Below are 24,349 nucleotides of genomic sequence, written 5' to 3'. Positions count from 1 at the left end.
AGGCCACCGTTGTGGGTTAAAGCAGCTCCGTCCCCACTGAGCTTGACCTTGTGAAAGAACATTAAACTAGCCTTCTAGTAACATAGTCCTTGGATTAACAGTGGAAATATGAAATGAATTTTTTAATGGAAATAAAATCAAAAGATATGGTAATATTGAAAGTACCTTGAAGACTTTATCCTCGGGAGCTTCAATGTTATTAACTTCAATCTAGAGACAATATATTCATATTTATATGTAAAAAGAGAGAAAGAGAGAGAGAGATCAAGTATTGAAATTTGTATAACATCCTAAGACAGAACTGACTGCATAAAAAGTACCTCCTATAAAAATTTATGCACTACTAAACAAGCCATAATACACACATTTATTGGTGACTGTCTCCATGCAGGCAGAAATTAATGGTTCTGATTAAAGATATATTTTGTCCGAAAGTGAAGTGCCCTAGGCACCACATCATTATATGGCCACCCTGTTAGCTAAAACCTAGAATTTATGCAGGCAATGAATTTTTTGGTTATGAAGGAAAAGTATTGAAATCCTCTATGGTCTCCTTTGCCAACAATCTCATTGCCTGGAACAGTTTATGTATGACTGTTAACATCTTACATGTCTCTGAAGTTGCAGCTTCAATAGCTGTTTGAAAGACAACTCTGCTCCTGGTGCTTTCCCTGGTGACCTCTGAATGTCCCACAAACTGTCTAGGGATGCCTGGCACCCTTCAACTATGTATGATCTGGAAAGATCCTTTCCACCAACCACTTGGGACATTTCATGATAACCCTCAAGTGAGATACAAAACCTGGCAAAATATGAATAGTTTATTTCATAGGGGAAAATTGATGTTACAGAAAAAAAAACAAAAAACTGATATGATTTGGAGTCAAGTATAACTCTTAATTGGTATTAAATTACCTGTTCAGTATATAAACCAGGTGTTTGACCTTAGTTTTTTCATCATCTGGCAGTGATTCATACTTCCTCTGTTTTAGGGGAACCTGTTCATTCTGAGGAGTGGTTCCTGATAGAGATGGTTTATCTTTGTTGCTTTCTATACGATCTGTGGAGGCTGTATGACCAAAACAATGACTTGCTTCAATTGTTGTTCATGCAAAACTTATTTTTAACTCATACAGAACACCCTTGAAATGAATGGTTATTGCCTCTCCAGTTTCTACATCGTGCAAGTTTAGACTACCAGGAATTAGTCCATAGGTTTCTGCAAACCAGAGTACTGCTTCACCTTTGGTTCTGGGCAATGTTAATAAGTTAGGATAGCAAAATTAATAACGTACAACTATATTTCCACATTGTTAATCAGTTTAGGTTAAGAAGCTGAATATTTCATAAGTTATTTCAACTCTTTTTAAAAGTCAATTTTTTGGTCAATTACAGAATTTATTTTTCAAAAGATTGTATGCCATGTTTTACAGTGTAACTTTCCCAGTTATACCTGGGCCTTTCTTTCTGGACATCCTATGGGTGAATGTCTCTTGTAGGTTAGAGTCTTAGGGGGTTCTTGCATATATGGCCTTTGATCTGCTGCTGTGATGGGTATGGTTTTCAAGCAGGTTACTCTAGGATAGGGTACATAAATCAGAGTGTTTGGGTCTAGAATAGGGTATCATTTTTCACGAAACTGACTGTTGAAGACTTTATCTAGATTTAGGAAACCAGGAATTGCCATTATATTGTGGTATAAGGTTTTGTTTTGGCTAGACTGTGCTAGTGACCTCAGTAGTTTCTGGAAAACAGCTATTCTAGGATAGGGGGGATTTGGGGAGTTTACTCAAGTATAGGGTAGCAAAATTCAGCCTAACTAGCTCTCGTATAACCTCAGGGTTCCAGGATCCCAGCAGCATATCCCCACCCAGAAATTCCTAAAGTACACACCCGGGTTAAGGTAGTGAGTTTGTGATGGATTCTTGTTATTTCATGGGTTAACAGACCATCTCATACTTCTAAAAACGAAAATATTTTTACCTTATTTCTGTCAACTTTCTTCGTGCTTGCCTCTCTGATACATTTTGAATTTTTTGCCCCTTGTTCCCCAACCTATCTATTAGCGCCGACCTCCTCTCTAACTCGACTTGCTGTACCAAGACCTCGTACACTTTTCTGCTTTGTTCCTCTAACTGCCTGTTAAGTTCAACGATTTCTGTCTCCAGTTCTTCTCGTTTTTGCTTCAAATCATCAATTACATTCTTTGGCATACTTCCAATTTCGGCTTCTTGTATGAAAAGTTCATACACTTTGTCGCTCTTAAGGTGATCTCTGGCTGCTTTCCCAATAAGCCTTGAACTCATTTTCTTTGCAAATTCTTGAATGCTTTGATAAAGACATTTCGCTATTCTACATTTCGATGCTGGCAACAGAGAATAACCCAGAGTTTGTAAAGTGCCATTAAGGGCAGCAAAAGCGTCCGATTTAGAGGAAATTTTTCTCCACTGCCAAAGCCCTTCTCCGCTAATTTGAATGATAGTGCTTTTTCCGTCGAGCGTTTTTAAGCTTGGTGGAATCACGCTGATCTTCTCTGCGCTGAGGAAAGCCCATTCAGGAAAAGTTTCGGCATAATCAGTCATTTTCATAGAGTCCCACTCGAAATATTTAGGCCTTTTATCACTCTTTAAAGCTATCACAACTTTTCAAAGCTAGCTGTCCAAAATGACTCCCAGGAAAGATGAACTGAAGGGAAAGCTCACTGAAGAAACACTGACGTTAACCGTTCGCGACTCCTTATAAATGTTTTACAAAATGTTCCAGAATATTCCAAGGATCTGTAATACAACTATTTTTAGTACTAACAAAATATGCTGACTAAGAGAGGGTTCTCGAAAGTTCCATTAAGAGTTCTTAATGAGTCGTCATAAGCGTTCCAGAAACTTCCTCCGTTCTATTTTTATAATTCAGTGACACAAAGCTTTCTAGAAAATACGAGCACTCTCCACAACAAAGTAAATTGTGTTTTTAAAAATGTATTTATCATGGCTTACGTAACCCTTTCTTTAGCTATTCATCCGCGTCTTACGACCGTCCATACGCCCTCAAAATTAAATAATCAGGGACTAGGGATTGTTAGTTTCTCTTAGAAGTAGTTTTTTTTTCGTATACGCACATAGTTTTGATTGGTTAGTAGGGTGGTTTTTCTTGCTTTTTTTTATTATTATTATTACATTTCCGAGTTTTCATTCCTTTAAACTACCGTCCCTATCAATTTTGCCGATGAATGCATAATAAAGAGGGTCGCATACGGCTTGTGTTGACACACCCCAATTGTGGTTTCTTATTGAATGATAAATGCTTTATATTCGTTTGAACGGGGTAACGAATTAGAATATAACTTTCTTTCTGTTGTTTCTGTGCCGCGTGGATCTTTCCTCGCAAATAAACATGTTTCGTAAACACGTACATTCGTCACTCAAGTTTCCCGCTAATTGCGCGTGCTTCGCGCGAGTACAATCGGCATTGCCGATATCTTTATTATTCAAATTACAATCGATCGGTAACTGTCGGGCGATCTCCGCGGATCAGGTCAGTACTTCGTCGGAAAAATAACATGAAGTACTGGGAACAAGGCAGGAAATTTGAAAGAAAAACAAATATGGCGGCTGTAGTTGAAGAAATGTGGGTATCGAAACACGCTTTCTCGAGCTTTTACTTCGCGAGGAAAAGCCCACGCGGCACAGACACAACAGAAAGAAAGTTAAAAAACCACAGTTTACTCTGGTTCCCGCTTTGAAAGGTTTTGATAGCTTTAAAGAGGGATAAAAGGCCTAAACAATTCGAGTGCTGCCCACAACAGGATCGACTCAATTTTGGTGAGGTTTGGCTAGTGAGATGTTCCAGGCGTGGATTCCATACGATTTCAGGCATGGAATGACCGTTTTTACAGGTAAAAAAACCACAACAAGGGACAGATGTGAGAGCAGTAAGAGGGAAGAACCGTATTTTATAGGTGATCGACATTTATTTTCAGGTGCTGCCCATAAGAAAAAGGGTCAGTGTCTCGATTTTATTCATGCCTTAACTTACCCACATCGATCGAATGCGCACATGTTTTTTATATTTTCGCCATATTTAAAGGTTTTACAGTTGACTGAGTCGCCAGTGAGGCCTGTAAAGGTCCCGGATGTGACCGGAGATTCTACGCGACGACTAACCTCACGCAAGGGAAAGATGACAGAATCTACGGTAAGTAAGCTTGTAGTTGACGTGATTTCACACTTTCTATCCGTATTCAATGTTGACACACACTTCGCAGATACAGCTGTGTTTGGGAGGAGGTTTACACCACACAGAATGATAAATTTGCAAATTTTATCACCGAAATATGAAATTTGTTATCAAACCCACACGAATATAACCTTTTTTTTTTAATTTCAAAGAAAAATCAAGGACAGTAACTACAGACACAGTAATTGAATATGTCGATGAGCTTTGCGAAAATTGCATGAAGGGCGACCCCAAAGTTGCCTTCAATATTTCGATTAAGAAGTGTATGATTCGGAACCGTTAAGTGATATTTTGACAACTTTTGCGAGTTGTTGTTTTCAAGTAACGGATGACTGAGTTCCAAAGCGACCTGCTTAAGTTCTACACACGCCACACGCGACCTTTTTTAAGCGTAAGGAAAACTATTCAAAACAAGAAATCCCTGCGTGATATATCTGACGTTAGTTGTCTCTTTAACTGATGAATGAAAACTGCTCCTGTACGAGGCAATCTGTCAAATGGAAATGATGATAAAAGTTTCGTGTTCTGTCTAATGTCTCTACACCCTTATTCTGTGACATATTTTTGAAGCTTTCTAAGCGTTTTTGCTTAAATTGGTGGCATGATTCTAATTGAAAAGGTCCTGCTGCGAGAAGTGCCGTGCTCGGCGTGTGGGCCAAGAAAAGTTGAGAAAAATTCATCATCTATCATCATTCATTGAAATATGCCTGTCTTCCTTGGAAGCCAAGACCCTTTTAACATTTTATGCTCTGAGCACACCACACTGCCTTAGGTAATGAAAGAACTACAGTTGCTGGAAAAAAAAAATCCATTTCATAGAGAAAATTAATTTCTAAGTAAAATTAGCAATTTTGCCGTGTAAAAAAAATTTTGAAGTTTTTCTCGCAAAATAACCTTCAATTTGCCATCAACCAAAAACTTTTATCCTTGCGCGCAGCTTAATGGATTGTGATTAGCACGGATCAGGATTTATCAAACAGATCGCGTCGTCTGTAAGGCTTCCTAGCTTTCAAACTGCTAGCTAATTTTAAAGAGATAAAATACTTGACGGCTCGTATTATCACTCGTTTTCATGGGAAGCTAATGAATACTAGATTTTAAAATATCGAGGACTGATGAAATCAGTGGGCACAAAGAGACATCTCAGTGTTGCTAAAGACGGACGTTTTCACTGCGAATTCTCATTCAAGAGACATCATTGACGTTCTTTGTCGAAGTCGTCTTTATCATTGAACTAATCTCCACTCTGTTCGCCGCTATATTTCTATCACTCAGAAAACCAGATCCAAATCAGCTGTCGGACGGAAAAATTTCTAATTTTTTTTCTCAGAGAGCTATGATGAATTTTAACTGACCAGAATCCCTCCAAAAAAAAAAAAAAGAAACTTTCAAGAAAACTTTCGATTGAGTTTCAGAAGTAATACAGGACTACTTTTGCTTCACACTGTCTTTTGATTGGTCTAGAAAACTCGCACTACCCTCCTATCATATGAAACGAAAAAATAAACCAACCATGACTTGTTTACCTGCCTTTTCCTGCTCTTCTAACGGTTCGCTTGGCCGATGTGATTACTTTGATTTTAACTTATTCGACGCTCAATTGAAAACTGCTCTAATATGGAACTTGAATTGCACTGTTTGAGCGCCGTTTCTTCAAAAAAATCACGCAGCAATTTTTACGTTTTATTTATACCTTTTATTTCAGATTTGCTGAACTTCAGTGGGGTAATTACACCAAAGCCCCTCTTTGACTGTCTGGGAACGAGCCTTGAAATCTTCCGAAATCATTGAATCTGGGAAGACCGCAGATTTTGGAGAGCATTATTTATGAACAATCCACCTTCACTAAACTCCACCAAACCAGCCGTTCCACACGATGACTGAAATCAAGATCCTTGTAAGATATACCAAAATAACTCCTGATAAAGCCAACCCTAGGATTAACTGATCACATCATGACGTAAAGATAAAACAGACATCCGAGAAGGCAGTGCATGGAAATGACCCAAGAGTTGCCGTAATTTCAGTAGTAATGGAACGAATAGTTTATTAAAAAGTTATATACTTACACAGTATAACTGCCCAAGCAGCACTTTCATCAATAACCCACTACTAAGGAAGTTGTGATTCTGATTAACATTCTGATTTTTGCATAAGGCAATTTGTAACATCAACGGATCTTTAGATAATTTCTCTGATATCAATTTTCCTTAGAAAAATTACGGCTTTATTCAAGCAGATGAGTCACTGTTACTACTACCTTTTTTAAATTACACGGACTATTGTATCAAATCAGATAGTATTCAGCGACAATTCAGTTCACTCTTTTTCATGCCTGCGACTAATTCACAGCACTCTCTTCAGCTTATTACTAATTCACGACTTTCAAACGCAATGATTTAAACAGATCAAACCGATCCGCAAAATGTAATATTATGATATCAATCATTAGCTAACCATTGTTTTAATTGGACTAATCATACTAACTCACATACTTATTGACTCACTCTTAAATTTAGAAACTAACTAATTGACTAACTGCACAACTAACATACTAATATATACTAATACATACTAATGTACTAAAGACTAATAATACAACGAAGCAGCATCTTTCTCTGTTTTCCTATATATTATCCGAGGTAGATCTAACCGGCTTCCTAACTTTCTTACCTAACTAACACACTGGCTCACTAAGATCAGAAGTATAACTTTATCTAACATACTGGTAGCTTGAATGGTGCCTAAGAAATATGTTTTGTTCTGTGCGTGTCCCTTCTTTATCAATTATTCTCTTATTAACAGTTTACCAATTGACAAAATAACCAACTAATTTAGGTATTAACTAATTAACTTACAAATTTCCTAACTTATTATCCAACCAACTAATCAACTTACCAACTAACTAACAGGATAACCAACTAACTGATTTACTAAGTGTCTGAGTAATAACCCAACTGACTAACAAACTAATTAACCAATTAACTGCCAAGCTAATTAAAGAGCCAACTACCTGGCTGAGCAACTAACCTACTGACCAACTGACTATTTAACTACTCGACTTACTAATTTGTTATATTATTATGATAAAGACACTTAACCCTCTCGCCCTTTTTCTCCATGAGTATGATTCGTTACCTGTCTCACCTATTACGATGGTTAGTCAATGTAATTAGTCTAAAAATAAACATTACAACAAGGTAACTATCTGACCATAACAAACTGACATTAACCTGCTCACAAACTTATTTCTAATACGCTGAAAGGCATAGCCGATATTCCCAATCTAATTTCCACTCTAACTCGCTCTATACTAGTCTCTTTAGATAACTCCGCTTTCTACTCTCTATCCTCCACTAATTTCTCTCCTAAATTATTTCTTTGTCTAACCCAACTTTGCTAATATCTAGTTCTCTCCTTCTCGATAAAATTTTCTTTCCTTCTCTACCACAGTTTTCTCTTTGATCAATACTTTTTGAAAGTAGTTTCCAATAACATTAATCTCAGCGATCTAACCGAGGGCAAACTTCTTTATTACTGTTCCTTATGGACGACTAAGATCCACAACAATTTCTGATGTCTCTATTGAAGCCTTAATTGAACCAAAGTGTTCGTTGATCAAGTATCAAGTATCATTAAATAGGTGGATTTCAGAAACTTCTATCATAGTTTATTCAACTCTGAAGTGGAAAGTTAGAAGCTCAGAGTCCTTTTTTTCAAATTTTTTTTGGTACAGTGTACTTTCAGAAAATTGAAATAAAAATTGTGAATTCTACTTTGAGAAAAGGTCAAAATAAATCCCTAAGACGCAGCGTCTTTACTCTTAATAGACTTGTTACTATATAATAAAACCTAGTATAAAGGTTTATTAAATGGTTCGCTGCATTCTATATATGATTTATTTATCTCTTTATTGCCCTGATTTACAAACAGTATACTGCTGTCAAATAGTTAATTACAGTCAAATGATTAATCAACGAATTTCTTCCGCAGAACTTTAGAACGACTGTAGCGGCACTTTATTCTGAATATCAAGCAACGAAAAAAGCAAATCGTGCTTGATTACCTTGATAATCAAGTTTAAAAATTAGAACGAGGAGAAAGACATTCCCAAGGAGAAAAAACTATTTACAATCGTCAAGGTTTACTGTTTGTTTTGGGTTCAAAATACTACCAAACCTTACCAAATTGACATACAACAAATTACTGGGCTTAAACGTTAGATAACTTTCATACAAACCGCAGATTGGACTTAAATATATCACTAATCAGGACTTCTCGTCAACCTTTCTACAAATTGGTGATGATAAGGCAAAGTTGCGCTCCATCTCCGCAAAGAAATAGCAAATACTGCCAAATAGTGATTGAAAAATCAGAATTCTTTTCTTCGCTGATCCAAGATAACACAGAAACATAATTACAGTTTCAATTTGGTGGACTAACCTATCGTAAATGTTCTTAGCTACTAATTAATGTTAACTTGGAAAAATCATGCCTCATTCAGCAACTTTTAAATAATATGAGTTACACCCATCCTACGCCACGCTTTCTGGGAAATAATCCATTAATTTTCCATTTCTGTCATGGATCCTTATTCTTCGTGTTTTCTTGAGTTCAGCTATAGTTTGTTGCTAAATCAATCACAGATTACTCAGTTTTGAAACTTATCAAAATTCCCAGACCCAGTAATACATGAGCCATGATCTTACTGTGATGTGATTTACTCACAACATCCTAGAAATATAATACGGAAAGTAAGCAATGGAATTCCTTTCTTCGATCTCATCTCTCTAAACTTTCATCAGAACAGGTAATCTTTACTTCTCCGCTAAATGATGTTTCTCAGTTGAGGTGGAGTCTGCTTCAGAATACTCAGGACAAATTATTAAGTATTTATAAAAATTGAAGAGGGGAATCCCCAAAGCTTAAATTTTCCCACACTGTTTGTGTTATCCAAGCTTACTCTATTTAATAATTTCCCGCGTATTTACAGGCAGATTGTCTATCTAAAGTAGCTTACGAGTTAATGGAATATCAAAGCCAATTACGCTTCTATTTAGTCCTTATCAGAATAGTGCCAAATAAAATGTTCGCAGTGCTTCATCTCAACCATGTAAACGCATTTGAAAAAGCTCACGCAACAGGCGACATGAACGAAAAATGACGCAATAAATCGCCCAGACAAAACGATTTCGAAGTATCTAAAAATTATTTCCTCAGAGTTCCTCCTGATGTGGAAAGAGATAACGGTGCTGCGTAAACGGTATTGTAACGCTGTTTCCAAAATGTACCCTCCTTTTCCCCTTTTGATTGCCTGTCGATGACTCTCTAGTATCGATTTCATCAGCAATGGCATTTTCGATACGTCTGCAAACCCTATCTACCTTTAAACGCAGTATGGGCAGCTGAAGGGTATTAATGGTCTTCAGCTGCTCACTGATTTCATCAACAAAAGCCTTGCTTTTGAGACACTTGCTAATTTTATCAAATAATATCGCGCGACTCCCTCTTTCGGTTGTCTCTCCTTCTCTGATTATTTCTGCTTTCCTCCCGTTATCTTTATTCTCTAATAAAACGTTAGTTCCATCAGCCTTTCCAACAGTTATGTTCACAGGCTGCCCATCAGTCACCACCTGTTCAGCTTCCTTATCCATCTCCGCAGTCTTAGCTTCAGCGAGGGCCTCATTTAAGGTGGAAACAAAAAAGTTCATTAAAACTATGGTAATGCTAAAAAGAAGCGAAACTGCAAAAACGTGTCCGAAAATTGGGACACCTTCAGCCAGTTCCTTAATGGGCCGAGCCTTGACTTTACCAAGAGCTATCTCTAGCTGGAAAGCGAAGGCCCGCCAAAGGCTCGAGTACCTGCCAGTGGATGGACCGAAAACTAAAATGCCCGTGTGCAAAAATGCAAGAAATATGATCGATAAGAGTAGACAGAACGAGGGAAGGTCGTGCATCCAGATCCGAAGAGCACAAGAGAACAACCGCGTATAGAAATTAAAATAGGTAAGCTTTAGTAGCTTCAACGTTGTTAGGAAAGTGAGAATGGCGAGGAGACTGTTTTCAACTTCTGCGCATAGGAGAGGTGTTTCAAAGTTTGTACGTGCAAATATGTTTTCATTTAGCCTAAGCACAATCATAGTCATGAGATAAGACTTCATGAAGCTTGATACAGCGAGCAGAATGGATGTTGCGAAATGACCAAGATCAAGCAAACACCAAAAAGAGCAAAAGTATCGCCACCTCCTTCTAACTATCTGAGCTATTGCTTCGCAGATCATGAAGAGAACCATGGCTGTAAAGAACACGAAGCACATGCCTTGAAAAATCTGTAGGACGGGTTCTGTGTTGTATAACGAGATGGTATCGATGCTTCTTTTAACCGTTGCCTGGCCTGTCGGGAGAAATTCGACAAAGAAAGACGAGACAGCCAAAATGTTGGTCCTCGAATTTAAAAGCGAAAACTCTAAGACGATGGCTCTTGTTTGACGATCGACCCAACTTTCTGATTGCAGTAGATTTGTTATCGCACGGGCAGTTTCTTCTTCATAGCCCAGCTCTGCTAAATATCCACCGCCACCATACCAAGCATGGCGGCCCCATTTTGAAGAAGATCCAAGTTCCTTTCCTGTTTTGTACATCCATGGAATTGGACACTGATTAAACTGGAGCGGCGAAGTTCCGGACTTGTTAGGATAAAAAGGTTCTCTGTATTCATTTTTGCGAGAGTAGGACTCCAAGCAGATGTGTTGCCACCAGTTTGGGCATGGAACTAAGAAGAAAATTAAAACTCAGCGTTACTATTTGTCCATGTACTCAGTAATGACAAAAAGTCTAAGTAGGTATACCTTTTTTCACTCTCAGCTGACGTATTCTCACCATTCCAATCACCGTCGATGCCAGCTCACTACTTTCTTGATTTTTTGAGTAAAGATATGTGATCAACGACTCATTTATCCAGTTCCAGAATGAAGTTTCATCTTTCACCTACAAAAATAATGATGCAGACGAGTTCTCAAAGTCAAAACAGAAGATATCATTTTCTCATGCGTAATAATTACTTTAGGTTCATGTACATGCAATGATACCGGAAGTCTTTGTTGGTTATCGTTTCATAGGAGGGGAGTGCATAGAGTTCTAAAGTGTGACGTCACGCTGTCATGACGACCAAAATCTGGGTCTAAACAAAACCTGGAGATTGAAAGACGGGCGCCATATCTGATTGTGGTGTTATTGTTTTCCACTAAGTACTCTAAGTATTTTGGGCGTTATATTCCAAAGAATCAAAGAAAAAACCTTAACTGGACTCCATATTTTGGCAGGCTGTAAACTTTCTTCGGCAATATCCGATTTTAGGAAGGAATCGCTGCGTGCGTAGAGGTCGATCGCCGCGGGCAAGGCCACATAGGTCACCAAGATTGAATATGCAGTGCTTCGCTCCCGATTGTAATCACCAGTCGGAATCGCATTGTTGTCAGTTTTTCCTTTTCCCAAATGCAGAGAAGAAAAAGGAAGAATACAGACGTTGGGTTCGCTTGCTAAGGTATGAATACTTCTCTCTATTGAATTTAATCCGGTATGGGAGTGAAATTTTAAACAGTAAATTATCACACGTTGTTTGAGGGTGTAAAGGAGGAAATTTCCATATATTTCGGTTGTCGCTGAGGGCTGATGTTTTTTCTTGACTTCCATAGGCATAAATTTCCATAAACTCCCGTTACTTGTACTGTGGAATAAAAATAAAAAAAAGGACACAGCTGCCTGTCATTGTACTGATTGGTGTCACCTATGATCGATAAGATTAGTGTAATGGTATTTACAAATAGAGCCTTTCTCACATTTACGAGCTAGCATTTTGTCGCTGTTGAAGCTTGTCATCCAAAATTTTTCCCTCTCGAAATATGCCTCAAACCATTTCCTGGGATTTTCAAAATAATTATACACAGACCTCTGTTGTTGTTTAGTTAGATGATTTTAACAGTTCATTGAAGCTGAGCGATTTCTTTCGTTAGAAAGACAGGAAATGAGTTGATAAAATGGGACTGTCTTATGCTCATATCAAGGATTATCACAATCTTTTGTTAGGAGAGCTGATAGAGATCCCAGCAAGTACTCGAAAGTGTGCAGTTGCCATTTTAAAGATGGAAAGAAATCTAATGGCCCCACTATCTTTAAAAGGAATGCCACTAAATTATTCCCCTCACAAGAACCCCCAGTGCAGAAGAAAAAGAAGCCTGTTTCAGAGGCTAAGTTACCTACAGTTAAAGATATCTTAGCCAGTATTAGTGCAACTACATCAGCAGAATCTTCAGAAGCCCAGGATGATAGTAACAATCCTCCAACTGAGCAAATAATTTTAGAGGCAGAATTGCACTTAGCAAAGCAAGAGCTGAGCAGTCAACAGGACACCATAGAGTATCAAAAGACACACTACTCTGTCTCGATGATGACATCTGAAGTATTGAGAATGGAAACTGGCCTACCAACAAAGGAGATCTTCAATATTGTAGTGAATTATGCTTCTAAATTCAAGAATTCCATTTCTTATTATTGTGGTTGGAAAGTTGAAGCAATCACCTTTGAGGATCAAATCTTCATAACACTTATGAAGTTGCGGCAAAACTATACCAACATGCACCTGGCACAGCTGTTCTCATGCAGTGTTGGAACAATTTCTAACATTGTTATAACCTTTGTGCATGTCTTGCATAGATTGTTGTTTGATGACCTCATGAGAGTGATTCCTTCCAGGAACAAGAACAAGCTCTGTTCACCCTCATCATTTTCAGAGTTCTCAAGCTGCAGAATAATTATTGATTGCACAGACATTGAAGTTGCTACACCAAGCCTTATGAGTCAGCAAAATGTCACATACTCGAGTTATCGTGGAATGAATTCATTCAAAGTATTGACTGGGGTAGCACCAAATGGGGTGTTGACCTACATCAGTGACCTCTACCCTGGATCTATCTCTGACAAAGAGATTGTTCAACAGTCGGGTCTGTTAAAACATTTTGTTGCTGGTGATCTGATTTTAGCAGACAAAGGATTTCTCATTCAAGACATTGTTCCTAGGGGTGTGTCTGTGAACATTCCACCATTTCTTGAACATGAGAAATTCACTGAAAGTGAGGCCAAGTTAACCCAGTCAATTGCTAGATGTCGCATACACGTTGAAAGGGCAAATGCAAGGCTTAAAGATTTTAAAATTCTCAGTTTTGTCCCTCCATACTTAAGGTCTCACATTGACAAAGTGTTTCAGTTGTGTGGAACTATCGTTAACTTGCAATTCCCTTTGATTAAAGAGGGGTGTGCAGGAACAGACTATGACTGAGTATAAACAAGGGAAATGCTCCTTTTAGTACTTTGACAAATTGTCTGTCCAAGTAACATTTAGCAGTTTGTATTATAACTTGTTTTTCTTCTATTGCCATAAATATGTAGTAAGGAGGTTAAACTTTATGTACTTGGAAAAGTACATTAAGGGACAGACCCTCTCACTAGGCCTCCATGGTATATTCTAGCATTTAAGAAATTAGAGAAAGTGACATTATCTTGTTCAAGTTAACACTGTAATGGTGCCAAAGAAATGTTACAACATTTGTTTAATTTTATGACAACCCTTAAAACCCTAATCTGCCCACCATTCTCTAGACATGATCAGGAGAATTTCTGCTTCAAGCCTTTCAATCAGTTATCAGTATGCAATTTCTCCACACAATATCATTACATTGCTAAGCAAACTAGTAATGGGAATTGTGATAAGTATCAGCTTAAAGATATTCAATTGATCTCAACCATCAAATTCTCTGAAAAGTAACATGTAAGGAAATACATGAAAATTACTGGGGAGAATTACTACTTGGAGCTTGGGAGTGAAAGGGTTTAGCTTTGAAGTCCATTGATTACCCCCAGCTATTTGATTAAAAAAATGTTTCGTTGACAGATTTTACAAAAAGTAAGCGATTAAGTGTTACATTACACAGTCTTTCTGGTGCAATAGTTATATCTTAATTAAACTTTAAGGGCAAAGGATTTTTTTTCCTGGTACTCAGATCACATCCCCACTCTAGAGCAAGTACATGCATATATTTGTCAAAGTCTCACATATAAGACTCTACATACCAAAATATGTTTTGTAATTTTTCATGCAGAGCTCTTGGTAACATGTGTGATAATTTTGCCAAATGTGCCCCAAATTGGTGAGGTTTATTCATAGGCTTGTGAACTAAAGTGCAATTGATTATTATAAAGTGCAATAAATCATTTTAACATATTCTACCATTTAAAGTTCTCCTTCGATAATTTTGGGGAAAAGGTGTTTTAAATAGAAATCCTTTAGTTCTTGGATCCTAACCTCCCAACCATCATCACGCTGGATTTCAAGAACAATAAAGTCTTTCAAGGTCCAAACAACAAAGAAGCATTTCTTTCTCTTTGTAAAATACATGTGCCCTTGGACTTGGTGCCAGTAGACGTGGTCACGTTTCAAAACAGTTTTCCCATCCTTCTTTTCTAAGCAAAAGTTATTTGACTCGAAAGCTTCTTCAATAGTCATGTCTCGCTGTGTATAAGGACACTTGGCTTCAAGTACACTTTCATCACCAACTAATCCATCTGGGGATGCACCTAGGACACCTGACTCGTGCAGCCACACCCCTGTTTCCACTACTGCTAAGCCAGTCTTCATTGTGAATGCCTTAAGGGCTTCAGACTCATTAGTGACCCCCCACTGGACAGCTTTCACTCTTGAAAGGTCGTATTCGCCAAGAAGACGTTTAATCAAGGAAGGGGTAACACGCTTAACATTTAGAACTGACCCAAAATTGCTTGCTGTCAGTCGACCCTTCCTGATCATTTGCCAAGAGGGATTGTCCCTTTGTCCAGAAGTGAGGCGACTTACATCTTCAATTGTCCTCCAGTCGACTTTGACCCTCTCCAGGAAATACTGCCGTTGTACTCCAGCTCCTTGCAGTTGCAAAAATTCCTCTTGGAAGATCACTTCATCCACAGTGGCAACTGGCAATGAACCAGACTGGGTTTCAGGTTCAGGGCTCATGAGCCAGTATAACCCAGTAAATTTGCCATAATTTTTCAATTTATGAAAAAAGTCGCTGCGTTCTTCGCAACTCGGGTCTCTCGAAAGAGCCCTATATCCGGGTTTTGCTGGCGGGAACATTTCTTGCACCGATGGCAGCGGCACGTTTGTGGCTTTACGCTTTCTCCACTGGCATTCAATATCAGTTCGACTAAGCTTATAAATGCCATGAATAAACAGAGCAGCAGCATGACTACACTTAAACTTCCCTCTTGGGCACTCACAGTCCGTTGACTTGATAGCTTTTTCCTCATCTAAATAAATCTTAAGAAGTGGAAAAAAACAGATCTTATTTTACGAACTTTAGGGCATCTGCGAGTTGATTAAGTAAGAGTGACGTTCCAAACATCGGTTGTATTTAGACTTAAATATCACGATTACGGCTTTCTATGAAATAATTGTCCACTGAAAACGTTTACACGGAAGGTCAATAATGGACGTATGAATCGTGCACAAGAATACGTTTAAGAAGAATGAATCAAACGTACCACAACATCTAGGAGAACGTATTGATTACTCACCGTCACTTTGTAGATCTTTTTCTTCATGCTGGCATGAACCTCTCCACGAATCACGCTATCGTTATAGAAAAAGCTTTCAATATGGTTTGATTGATAGTGATTTTCACCTCTGGTTAAAGATTTTTGCTCATCCACGAAAAAAGAAGCCAACGATGATATCGAGAGCGCCGCCATTTTGGGTGCTAGTCGTTTTGTTTAGACCCAAGTTATTTGGTTGCTTGGAAACATGACGTAACGACTTTAGAACTCTATTCCAATACTACCGTATTTATTCGCCTATAAGCCGATCTCGGCTATAAGCCGAGACCCTAAACTTCTTCATGTCAGCAGCTGTTGCATTGAAATAAAAAATAAACACAAAACATTCGGCTATAAGCCGAGACCTAATAATTGCAAAGTACACCACGCGTGTCGTTAACTGAGATGAATTAACATAAACCGAAAACAAAAGGAGCTTCCCTCTCGGGAAACATGTAACCAAAAAGTAGGTTATTTACTCAGTTGTTATTGGTCGTTTAATTGAAAGTAACAACAAATCACAGATAAGTTGAATTTACTGTGTAAATAAATAGAATCATGCGTGACATAACAAAACATTCACCTGAGTTCAGAATCCTGTCTCAAACAATCGCTCTCTTTCAAAGTTATCGTAATCGATCATCATGCCGAAAGTTCGTCGTTCTTCATACAACTTAGCGTTCAAACTAAAAGTCGTTGCTGAAGCAGAGGCCGTCGAGAATAACTCCGACATCGCTAGAGATTACGGAATCAGTGAATCGATGGTGCGTCGCTGGCGAAAAGATCCAGCGAACCTGTTTTATAGTGAGCTTAAAATGTCAGCAAAGCGAAAGACGATGGGCTGCTTTTCGCCAAAGTATCCTGAATTGGATCAAACACTACTGGACTGGTTTTCAGAGCAGAGGAGTCAAGGTAAGTCTTTCGCTTCTTTAAAACAATGAAAAGCTTCGATCAACTGATATCTGTCAGATCGTGTTGCAATGTTTACACAAACCGTGGGAATGACCGCTTCTGATTGGCCAGTTTTTCATGTCGTCAAAACAAGTCAAACAATTGATCTCTGTTATCTTTTACAGGAATTGCTGTAAGCGGATTAATTCTACGGCTAAAGGCGAAGGAGTTGAGCAGTGATCCAGACTTCAGAGCCTCACTGGGTTGCTACCAGAGATGGAAAAAGAGCCATTCCATCAGCCTTCGCACTAGGACAACCCTGGCCCAGCGACTCCCACAAGATCTGGAAGAAAAGATCATCCAGTTCCATCGGTTCGTGATCGCACTTCGGCAGCGGTATGGCCATTCGCTCTCCAGGCTGTTCAAATATATGGATGAAACTCCTATGCGATTCGAGCTTCCGTCGAGCAGAACCAACAATGATTTACATGTACCTACCTTTCGTGATCTCGGAAATTTGTGTTTGTTGATAATCGCTCGGCTTACAGTCGAATAAACATTGAATTTCGAATCTTGTTAAGCACCCGTAAATATTTTTTGGCGAAAATACTCGGCTATAAGCCGAACCCCCTTCCTTGGCGAGAATTTACCTGTTCTCAGTTTAATTTGTTGGAAAAATCGCTCGGCTTATAGGCGAATAAATACGGTATGTCATAGTAAAATTATTGCTTAACATATTAATTTCTTCTAAACTGATTAAGGTATCTTTCATCCCTGCCAACAGAATCTTTACTGATCTCCCTACTTGACAGCCAATAACAAGGATAAACGATGCCGAGCGTTATATCTAATTGCAGTAGATAGTTTGCCGGTAGCTGTTGGTTATAAATTTCTTAAGGGATGCATGAATTGTTGTTATTTTAAATCAATTCATTTCCTTACTTCCTCAAAACTTTCCGTATGGTCCGCCAAAGATTTGAAGAGCAGATATCTTGAAAAGTCCCTGTTTCCATACGTAAGGACACCAACAACTGCAAGAAAGAAAATGTAAAGGAGGGTCTGTCTTTTCATCAAGCGACGTCTAGCCATTGCCACACTCTTTCTCCTCAATGCCGACAATTCACCTGACTTTGTGGATGCTGAGCTTCGATTATGATCTGCAGTTTTCCCAGAGGACTGTTGACTACAAGATACCTTTCTAACTCTGCACTTTGAAAACATTGACGCCAGCCCAGCGAGCAGAAAGCATTTAAAGGGCTGCAATATAAAGATATCTTGAAAAAAGGAGACGGAAACTGACGAAATCCACTCTTGGCCTTTTTCGCTTCCCCATATGAGACTGTAGGAAACAGTCAAACCCGCCGACAAGGCAGTCACTAGGCAAAGTAAGCCCCACGTCAAGTAAAGCAAGCATCGCCAAAATCGATTCTGAGGACTTGCTGAAGCCTTCCTAAACAATGTTATGATTATGTGAATCGGCAGGGTGAGAAGGATACTCTGAATGCTCGTGATGGCTCGTCGCGCTGAGAATCGAAGCGGTCCTAGGTTAATTGTTTGAGAAGGCTGGTTACCCCAGGAATAGAACATAGCATTGGCAGCCATTGTACAGAAGAGCAAACAGAGGCACGATGAGATTCTCTGAACTCTAGAGAAGCAACTCTTAGGGGTCTTGGTTATGATCGACATCCAGAGATGCCCATCGGAGAACATTTCACGCAAGTCTCTATCTGTTATGCTGGCCAGAGCGTTGGAAGGACTCCGGATACATTCATTTGATAGAGATTCATCCTCCAAGCTTAACCAAGTGTCAAATGAGAAATTCCAACTTTTGTCGGTCCCCGTATGAACAATCTTAATGTAATCCAAAAACCAAGAGGGATTATTACCAGAGTTATCATGGCTGACGTGAAGTTTGTAGATATCACCAAGGTCTTTGTCTAAAATGGCAGCGAACCTGTGCTCAGTTCCTCTTGCAAACTTCGGCTGGAACTCGGCATCGAAGTCTTGTTGGATGGTGAGGGTACTGCTCCTGCCTTCGACTCCAAAGAGTATGAAGGACACGCTAGCGGTTGTACCGGATCCTAACCAGACACCAGTCCTAACGGTCAACTCGTAACGACAATTAGCTGACTCCGATGCTCGATAGAACACTGGGGGCTCTGAATCTTGCACCTTAAAATAGAAGTTTAAAGTAAATTTAGTTGTCGTAGTGACTCTCGGGATTTGGGGTGTGGTGATTTTTCTTAGTGCTGGGCCATCCGTTACCATGTAGGAAAACAATCCTTATCTCAGAGAGGTTGTCACGAAAAATCAAACATTCACCGGCAACAGTCAATGAATCGAATTGGCTTTTATTCTAGTATTAGGTAAGCCTATAGGTAAAACAAACCAAGACATATGTAGATTGTTGAAAAATTCTTTTGTTTTAGAAAAAATTGATGAAACTCAACTCACGCATAATTAGCTTCATTCGAAGGTCGAATTTAGCCCATTTTTAGGAACAGCGAAATTTCCATGAATTTAAAGCCCTCGTATGCATGGCAGCACAACAAACCCAGAAAAGTAACTCTACAAACTGTAAGTTTATCATTTCAACTTCTCATATTTCAAATATAAAACGTTTATTTCACTTAGCGGCATATAAAAGTAATTTTTTGAAGCTACCCTACTTTTGACAAGACACCTAAGTAAATCGATAGAAAACTCTTATTTTATTTGAAATTGAAATAGTGATTCCGCCTTTTCGTGGAAACATTGGGGAGGCAAAAGTCTGTGGAATAAGTAAGTTTTTCACTGCTTTTACAAGTAGGAACGAGGCCTCCAAAAATGGGCTAAATTCGACCTTCAAATGAAGCTAATTATGCGTGAATTGAGTATTATCAATTCTCTCGAAAACAAAAGAATTTTTCAACAAACTTCATATGTCTTGGTTTGTTTTACCTATAGAACTACGTAATACTAGAATATGAGCTAATTCGATTTTATTTACTGTTGCCGGTGATTAGTGAATTTGTCTGATTTTTAGTGACATCTCTTAAGAGCAATTGCTTAAAAAAATAAAAAGTAGCACATGCTTCAAACTTGTTTTGGCGACTTATATCTCACTACATCGTGTTTAGAGAAACATATTAGATAATTTTCCAATAAATCCTAAAGAGAATAATCGTAAAAATAGCTGCATAAAGCAACATCTTGCCAAGTTCTTTAATTGTCAAAATCGTCATTTCAATTAACCTTGGCTTTATCTTTTCGGTCTTCCCTTCTTGCGAAAACGATCGCAACCAGGTGGAGAAGAAAAGTTGCAAACAGGATCACAAGGACGAGGAACTTTCCGCTGTCATCTGGTGAACGAAGCGCTCTTAAAGTTTTGAAAAAACTGACGTGATTTGGATGCACCAGGTAGGCTCCGCCAAACGACGTCAAGTGGTTGCAGGCACATTTCAAACGTGAATTGCCAATGACCTCCGCAACCTTTGAAAGAAAGCTATAGTCAGTGTGGTTGTAAAGGCAAATTTTACGATATATGTGTTCCTTTCTGAATAAAAAATGCAAATACAAAGACAGTGAATTACACCAAAGTAAACTTTCTCCACGCTGTGTTGTTTGGTAATGAGACCTCTCGCGAATCGCTAGCCAGTAGTGTGGCTACGTATGAAATAAACTTGGTTCGAGGCGCCACAAAAAAGACGGAGGGTAAGCATTGCTTTGATTTCATCATTTCATGTTCACAGTGACAGTTACAATCGCTGCAAAAACTTGTTCAAGCAATTTTGTTACTTGCATAGCTTCACTTTTCCAAACATTACTTACTGACTTGAAAAAAACAAAAGAAAACAAAAAAGATACCCTTCTACACCCTTTCCTAAATTAAAATATCATCAAATATGGTTTCTTACAAATAACATCGATAAAGAGAAATGAGCAAGTAAGAGTAGGAAATATGATTATAGGTTGAAAGTAAAGGTACATTTAGCTTAGTTTTTCAACGTGATCGCAGGTAGGTCGACAGTAATAGAATCTATAGAGCGATAAACGCATTTATTATCCATCATTTTTCAAAGCGATTTATTGCTAATTCTTATTTCCTCACCCTGCATCCTGTAGTTTTCCAAGCAGATGTTTCTGTTTCCCAGAAAAGGCAAGCTGACTCACTCACTTGGACACGGATATATTTTACTTCATTCACTGCAGGTGGTTTTTTTATCGTGATACAGGTAGCCTTGCCTCGTTCCAGTCTGGACGACTTAGTCATTTTCCTCGTCTTTCTCTCTTTGATACTAAAAATAGCATCAACGCGGTACCTTCCGGGATTGATCGCCATAAACGATACAGCAACATTACCGTGGCAGTGTATTCGGCCTCTTTTGATCCACTTGTCCCTAACGTTTTCACATTCTGAATAATTCTGATTTGTGGCTGAAATCAATTTCACTTTTGAGATGACTAAGTCGCTGCTTTGAGGCAAAAAGGAGACATTAACGAAGGACTGCCCATGCTGAACGATGCTGGGATTTATTATCATTTTACGGTAACTGGTGGACCCTTTTGATATATTGTGAGTAGCTTTCTCGACAAGGGGTAATATGACGGTGATTTCACGTGAGGGATCAGACATGTTTATAATGTCTCCTTTATCGTCTCTCACTTCTAGCCCTGCAACATGTGACGTCACCCTCTCGCTAGTTTGGTCCCAGGTGAAAGGGTTGAATGGAGTAGTCCACAGCTACAAGAGAAAGGTGCAAAAGATAAATGAATGAGCTCCACCAAGCCTCCTTCTCTATTAATACTGCCATGGGATGACGCTTTAAGCTTCCTAAGTCTTCTCACTCTCCCAAAGAAAAAAAGTAGATTGAAAGTTAAGGGGCAAGGTGATAATGGAGTAATAATGCATATGGTTATACCGTGGTTTTGTTTTGTGCCTATTAACTTGGATACTGTTCTTTGTCGCCTAAACGCTTAAGTGCACAACCTACCTTCCCAAAGCCGGGTAAGTAATGATAAATCAACATAATTAACATTAGATAAGCAAATTCTGTGTTTCAGTTCTCCAAATCTTTGGCTTTGCGGGTTCGCACGACTTTGGGAATGAAGTCAGTTACTGGGTTTTATTCCTTGTCCCTTCTTAACGTAACAAATCCAACGTATAAAAGTGACCTTATCTCCTACCTCCAGGAACGAGATGATTTTTCCATTTGGTTTTAGATCAGGTATTATGAAACTGCTTCCATCTGCAACAATTGTGAAGTTATTCACTTCACCTCCACGAAGAGACACAACTGTTATGCTCAAATATTTTGAATGTAATGTATAATTTCCCGGCGTGGCATTTGTCAATGACAGGCGTAGTACTCGAATAATCTGATCCTTCAGGGAGAGAAGGGTCTTTGTGGCGTTTAAATTCTGAGGATGTAAGAGAAATCGTAACTAATTCTTAACCATAATACCATACGAGGTATCAAAACCTCACAGCGTTGAAATTTATGTTTGTTAGAAATAAGCGACTGATAAACTTGACTAGCATGCAGTGTCGATGAGTTGTATTGTTCATTACAGAAAACTGTCGGCACTCTTACTGTCTTGAAATCTCTAAAAACCTAGGCATCTAAAATTTGTTCACTCACTTAATCATGTGTTTATACCATTTTTTAAAGGAACTTAATATCAAACAAACCTTGTTCGATACGGTTCTGTCGTAGTGTGAAAAATTTGACTTTTTTGATCCAATTTTAAGTGCTTTTCCAAGGTTGAAGAGAATGTTCTCTACTAAAGCTGCGAAGCTTGAATTGAGCCTTGATTCAGATCTTCTGATATCGTCACTGACATTCTCCACAATGTTATTCAAAATATTTGTAGTTCTTAACTGAAAAAAAAATGTGAGAAATACACTAGAAAGTTTTTAAGCCCTTACCCTGGATATTACCGGCGAAGACTTATAACTTGCACTTACGGTGGGATATAATTCTTCGAGTCAGGCTAAATAAATATTTTGAATATCACACTTAGCTCTGAGCTCATTGCTCCAGATCAAACACGGAAAAATCATCAGGTGGCTTTTGATAACATACATACATACATACATACAGATACTCATTGACCACTCCCCATGGGAGCTTTTCAGGGCCAATTCCCACCCAGCAACCACCCCAGGGGAGGACATCCATCGGACAGTAATCTCGTGCATGGGAAATTAACGTCTCCTACCCCTAACCCTGTAGGAGACGGGACCTCCGTTTATTCGTCCCTATCCGAGAAGACTAGAATATCTAACCATTTCTTGATGTTATAGAAAGGTTGCAAATTCTTCTCAATCATTTTAAGACTAGGGTGTCTAACCATTTCTTGTCCATAACGTTCGTTTAATAAAAGATACTCTATATACCAGGCTAAAAGATTAGGAAAAAAAACTATTAAAAAATGTTTAAACTAGACGTTTTCGGCTGTTTACATCATCATTTTATAATAATAATAATAATAATAATATAAAATAGATCGATTTCTATAGCGCATTTCCATGTAAATGCTCTAATGCGCTTTACAACATTGTGCGAGGGACTTTTCCAGACTGCCGGAGGCAGTTTACAATTAATAAAGGAGAAATTTTACAGATGCCCCCTCCCCCCATTTCCAGTAAGCAGGCCAGACCACATCACAGTAACCTCGTGATGTGGGTTCTTTAACGTCCCCTGCCCAAATTAACTAATTGATAGGTGCAGGAGACGGGACCTCCGGCTTTACGTCCTATCCGAGAAGACGAAGCAATGTGAGTGAAGCGTCTTGCTTAAGGACACAACGTCAAGCCCCAGCCAGGACTTGAACCCGGGCCATCTGACCCAGAGTCCAGCGCACTGACCACTGGACTACTCACGCCTCATCATTTTCAACCCTTATGATGGTAAACAGCCAAAAACGTTTGGTTTAAATATTTTCTAATAACTTTTTTCCTAATCTTTTAGCCTTCTGTAGAGAATAATCATTTCTTGATATAGAAAGGTAGCATATTCTTCTCACGTGTTTTAAGACTTTGAGTGTTGGTCCGGCCGGGGCTCGAACCCTCGACCTCCCGCACATCAGTCCAGCGCTCTATCCATTGAGTTAACTGGGAATAACAGCTATGATTTTTCGGAGATTCAGCAAATGAGCTTTAAGACTCTCTAACACAAATTTTTGAAAACGAATTATCTCAAATTAGACGAAAGGTCATCTCACAGGTTTTACTAGCCAATGTGGATTGCAAACGTCAGTTTTAAGATGAACTTACTTTATTATTTAGAAGGGTAATGTTTGGTTGACGACGTGTTTTCCTTATTGACATTAACTTACTATTTCAAGTTTAACAATTCATTGTACCATCTAAACAAACGAGCTAAAAGCTTAAATTAACAAAGATATTGCTAGAAATTAAAATTACTTACGATATACAAAGCATAGGGAAACTCACCAATGCAGAAGTAGAGAGATCTTCCATTCCACCCAACAGAGTGCCAAGAAGTAAAGAAACCCTAAGGACATCCTGGGCAGTTTCCATCGTCATGTCTGATGTCAAATTAAGCACAATCTCCTCCAGCTGTACAATCAAGACAAATAGAGT

The 24,349-nt window shown here is 38.6% G+C and overlaps 4 protein-coding genes and 1 long non-coding RNA gene across 5 annotated transcripts; 2 read left to right on the top strand and 3 right to left on the bottom strand.

Annotated features, from left to right (window-relative positions):
* Positions 1-3,432: 3,432 nt before the first annotated feature.
* LOC148735305 (uncharacterized) lies at positions 3,433-6,311 on the top strand. The gene is made up of 2 exons (XR_015998777.1): positions 3,433-4,191; positions 5,939-6,311. It is a non-coding gene; the product is annotated as an uncharacterized LOC148735305 (long non-coding RNA).
* Positions 6,312-8,118: 1,807 nt separating this feature from the next.
* LOC148735304 (polycystin-2-like) lies at positions 8,119-11,223 on the bottom strand. The gene is made up of 2 exons (XM_088753472.1): positions 11,082-11,223; positions 8,119-11,005 (listed from the first exon to the last, which is right to left on the bottom strand). The coding sequence occupies exons 1-2, from the start codon at positions 11,113-11,115 to the stop codon at positions 9,450-9,452; spliced, it is 1,590 nt and encodes a 529-aa protein (XP_088609598.1). The 5' UTR covers positions 11,116-11,223; the 3' UTR covers positions 8,119-9,449.
* Positions 11,224-11,368: 145 nt separating this feature from the next.
* LOC111335923 (uncharacterized) lies at positions 11,369-14,509 on the top strand. Its single transcript, XM_022941923.2, has 2 exons — positions 11,369-11,776; positions 12,319-14,509. The coding sequence occupies exons 1-2, from the start codon at positions 11,658-11,660 to the stop codon at positions 13,565-13,567; spliced, it is 1,368 nt and encodes a 455-aa protein (XP_022797658.2). The 5' UTR covers positions 11,369-11,657; the 3' UTR covers positions 13,568-14,509.
* LOC148735303 (uncharacterized) lies at positions 13,784-16,088 on the bottom strand. Its single transcript, XM_088754132.1, has 2 exons — positions 15,853-16,088; positions 13,784-15,595 (listed from the first exon to the last, which is right to left on the bottom strand). The coding sequence occupies exons 1-2, from the start codon at positions 16,024-16,026 to the stop codon at positions 14,519-14,521; spliced, it is 1,251 nt and encodes a 416-aa protein (XP_088610258.1). The 5' UTR covers positions 16,027-16,088; the 3' UTR covers positions 13,784-14,518.
* A 1,560-nt stretch (positions 16,089-17,648) lies between these two features.
* LOC148735302 (uncharacterized) lies at positions 17,649-24,305 on the bottom strand. The gene is made up of 5 exons (XM_088754131.1): positions 24,200-24,305; positions 21,928-22,161; positions 20,852-21,484; positions 19,996-20,232; positions 17,649-18,933 (listed from the first exon to the last, which is right to left on the bottom strand). Exons 1-5 carry the CDS (start codon positions 24,290-24,292, stop codon positions 17,692-17,694), a joined length of 2,439 nt encoding a protein of 812 aa, XP_088610257.1. The 5' UTR covers positions 24,293-24,305; the 3' UTR covers positions 17,649-17,691.
* Positions 24,306-24,349: the final 44 nt, after the last annotated feature.

Source organism: Stylophora pistillata, chromosome 3 (assembly GCF_964205215.1).
Source record: "Stylophora pistillata chromosome 3, jaStyPist1.2, whole genome shotgun sequence".
In the NCBI taxonomy this organism is placed as follows: domain Eukaryota; kingdom Metazoa; phylum Cnidaria; class Anthozoa; order Scleractinia; family Pocilloporidae; genus Stylophora; species Stylophora pistillata.
Note: the sequence above shows the minus strand (reverse complement) of the source record. Positions and strands in the feature narration are given on the sequence as shown.

Coding starts and splice junctions, on each gene's coding strand:
- LOC111335923 (XM_022941923.2), top strand. CDS start 11,658: ATGCAGTGCTTCGCTCCCGATTGTAATCACCAGTCGGAATCGCATTGT. Junction 11,777..12,318: donor CGTTGGGTTCGCTTGCTAAG/GTATGAATACTT, acceptor ATCTTTTGTTAG/GAGAGCTGATAGAGATCCCA.
- LOC148735302 (XM_088754131.1), bottom strand. CDS start 24,292: ATGACGATGGAAACTGCCCAGGATGTCCTTAGGGTTTCTTTACTTCTT. Junction 22,162..24,199: donor ATCTCTCTACTTCTGCATTG/GTGAGTTTCCCT, acceptor TTACATCCTCAG/AATTTAAACGCCACAAAGAC. Junction 20,233..20,851: donor GGAAAACTACAGGATGCAGG/GTGAGGAAATAA, acceptor TTTCTTTCAAAG/GTTGCGGAGGTCATTGGCAA.
- LOC148735304 (XM_088753472.1), bottom strand. CDS start 11,115: ATGGTGAGAATACGTCAGCTGAGAGTGAAAAAAG. Junction 11,006..11,081: donor TCAGCTGAGAGTGAAAAAAG/GTATACCTACTT, acceptor TTTTCTTCTTAG/TTCCATGCCCAAACTGGTGG.
- LOC148735303 (XM_088754132.1), bottom strand. CDS start 16,026: ATGGCGGCGCTCTCGATATCATCGTTGGCTTCTTTTTTCGTGGATGAG. Junction 15,596..15,852: donor AAAAGATCTACAAAGTGACG/GTGAGTAATCAA, acceptor CCACTTCTTAAG/ATTTATTTAGATGAGGAAAA.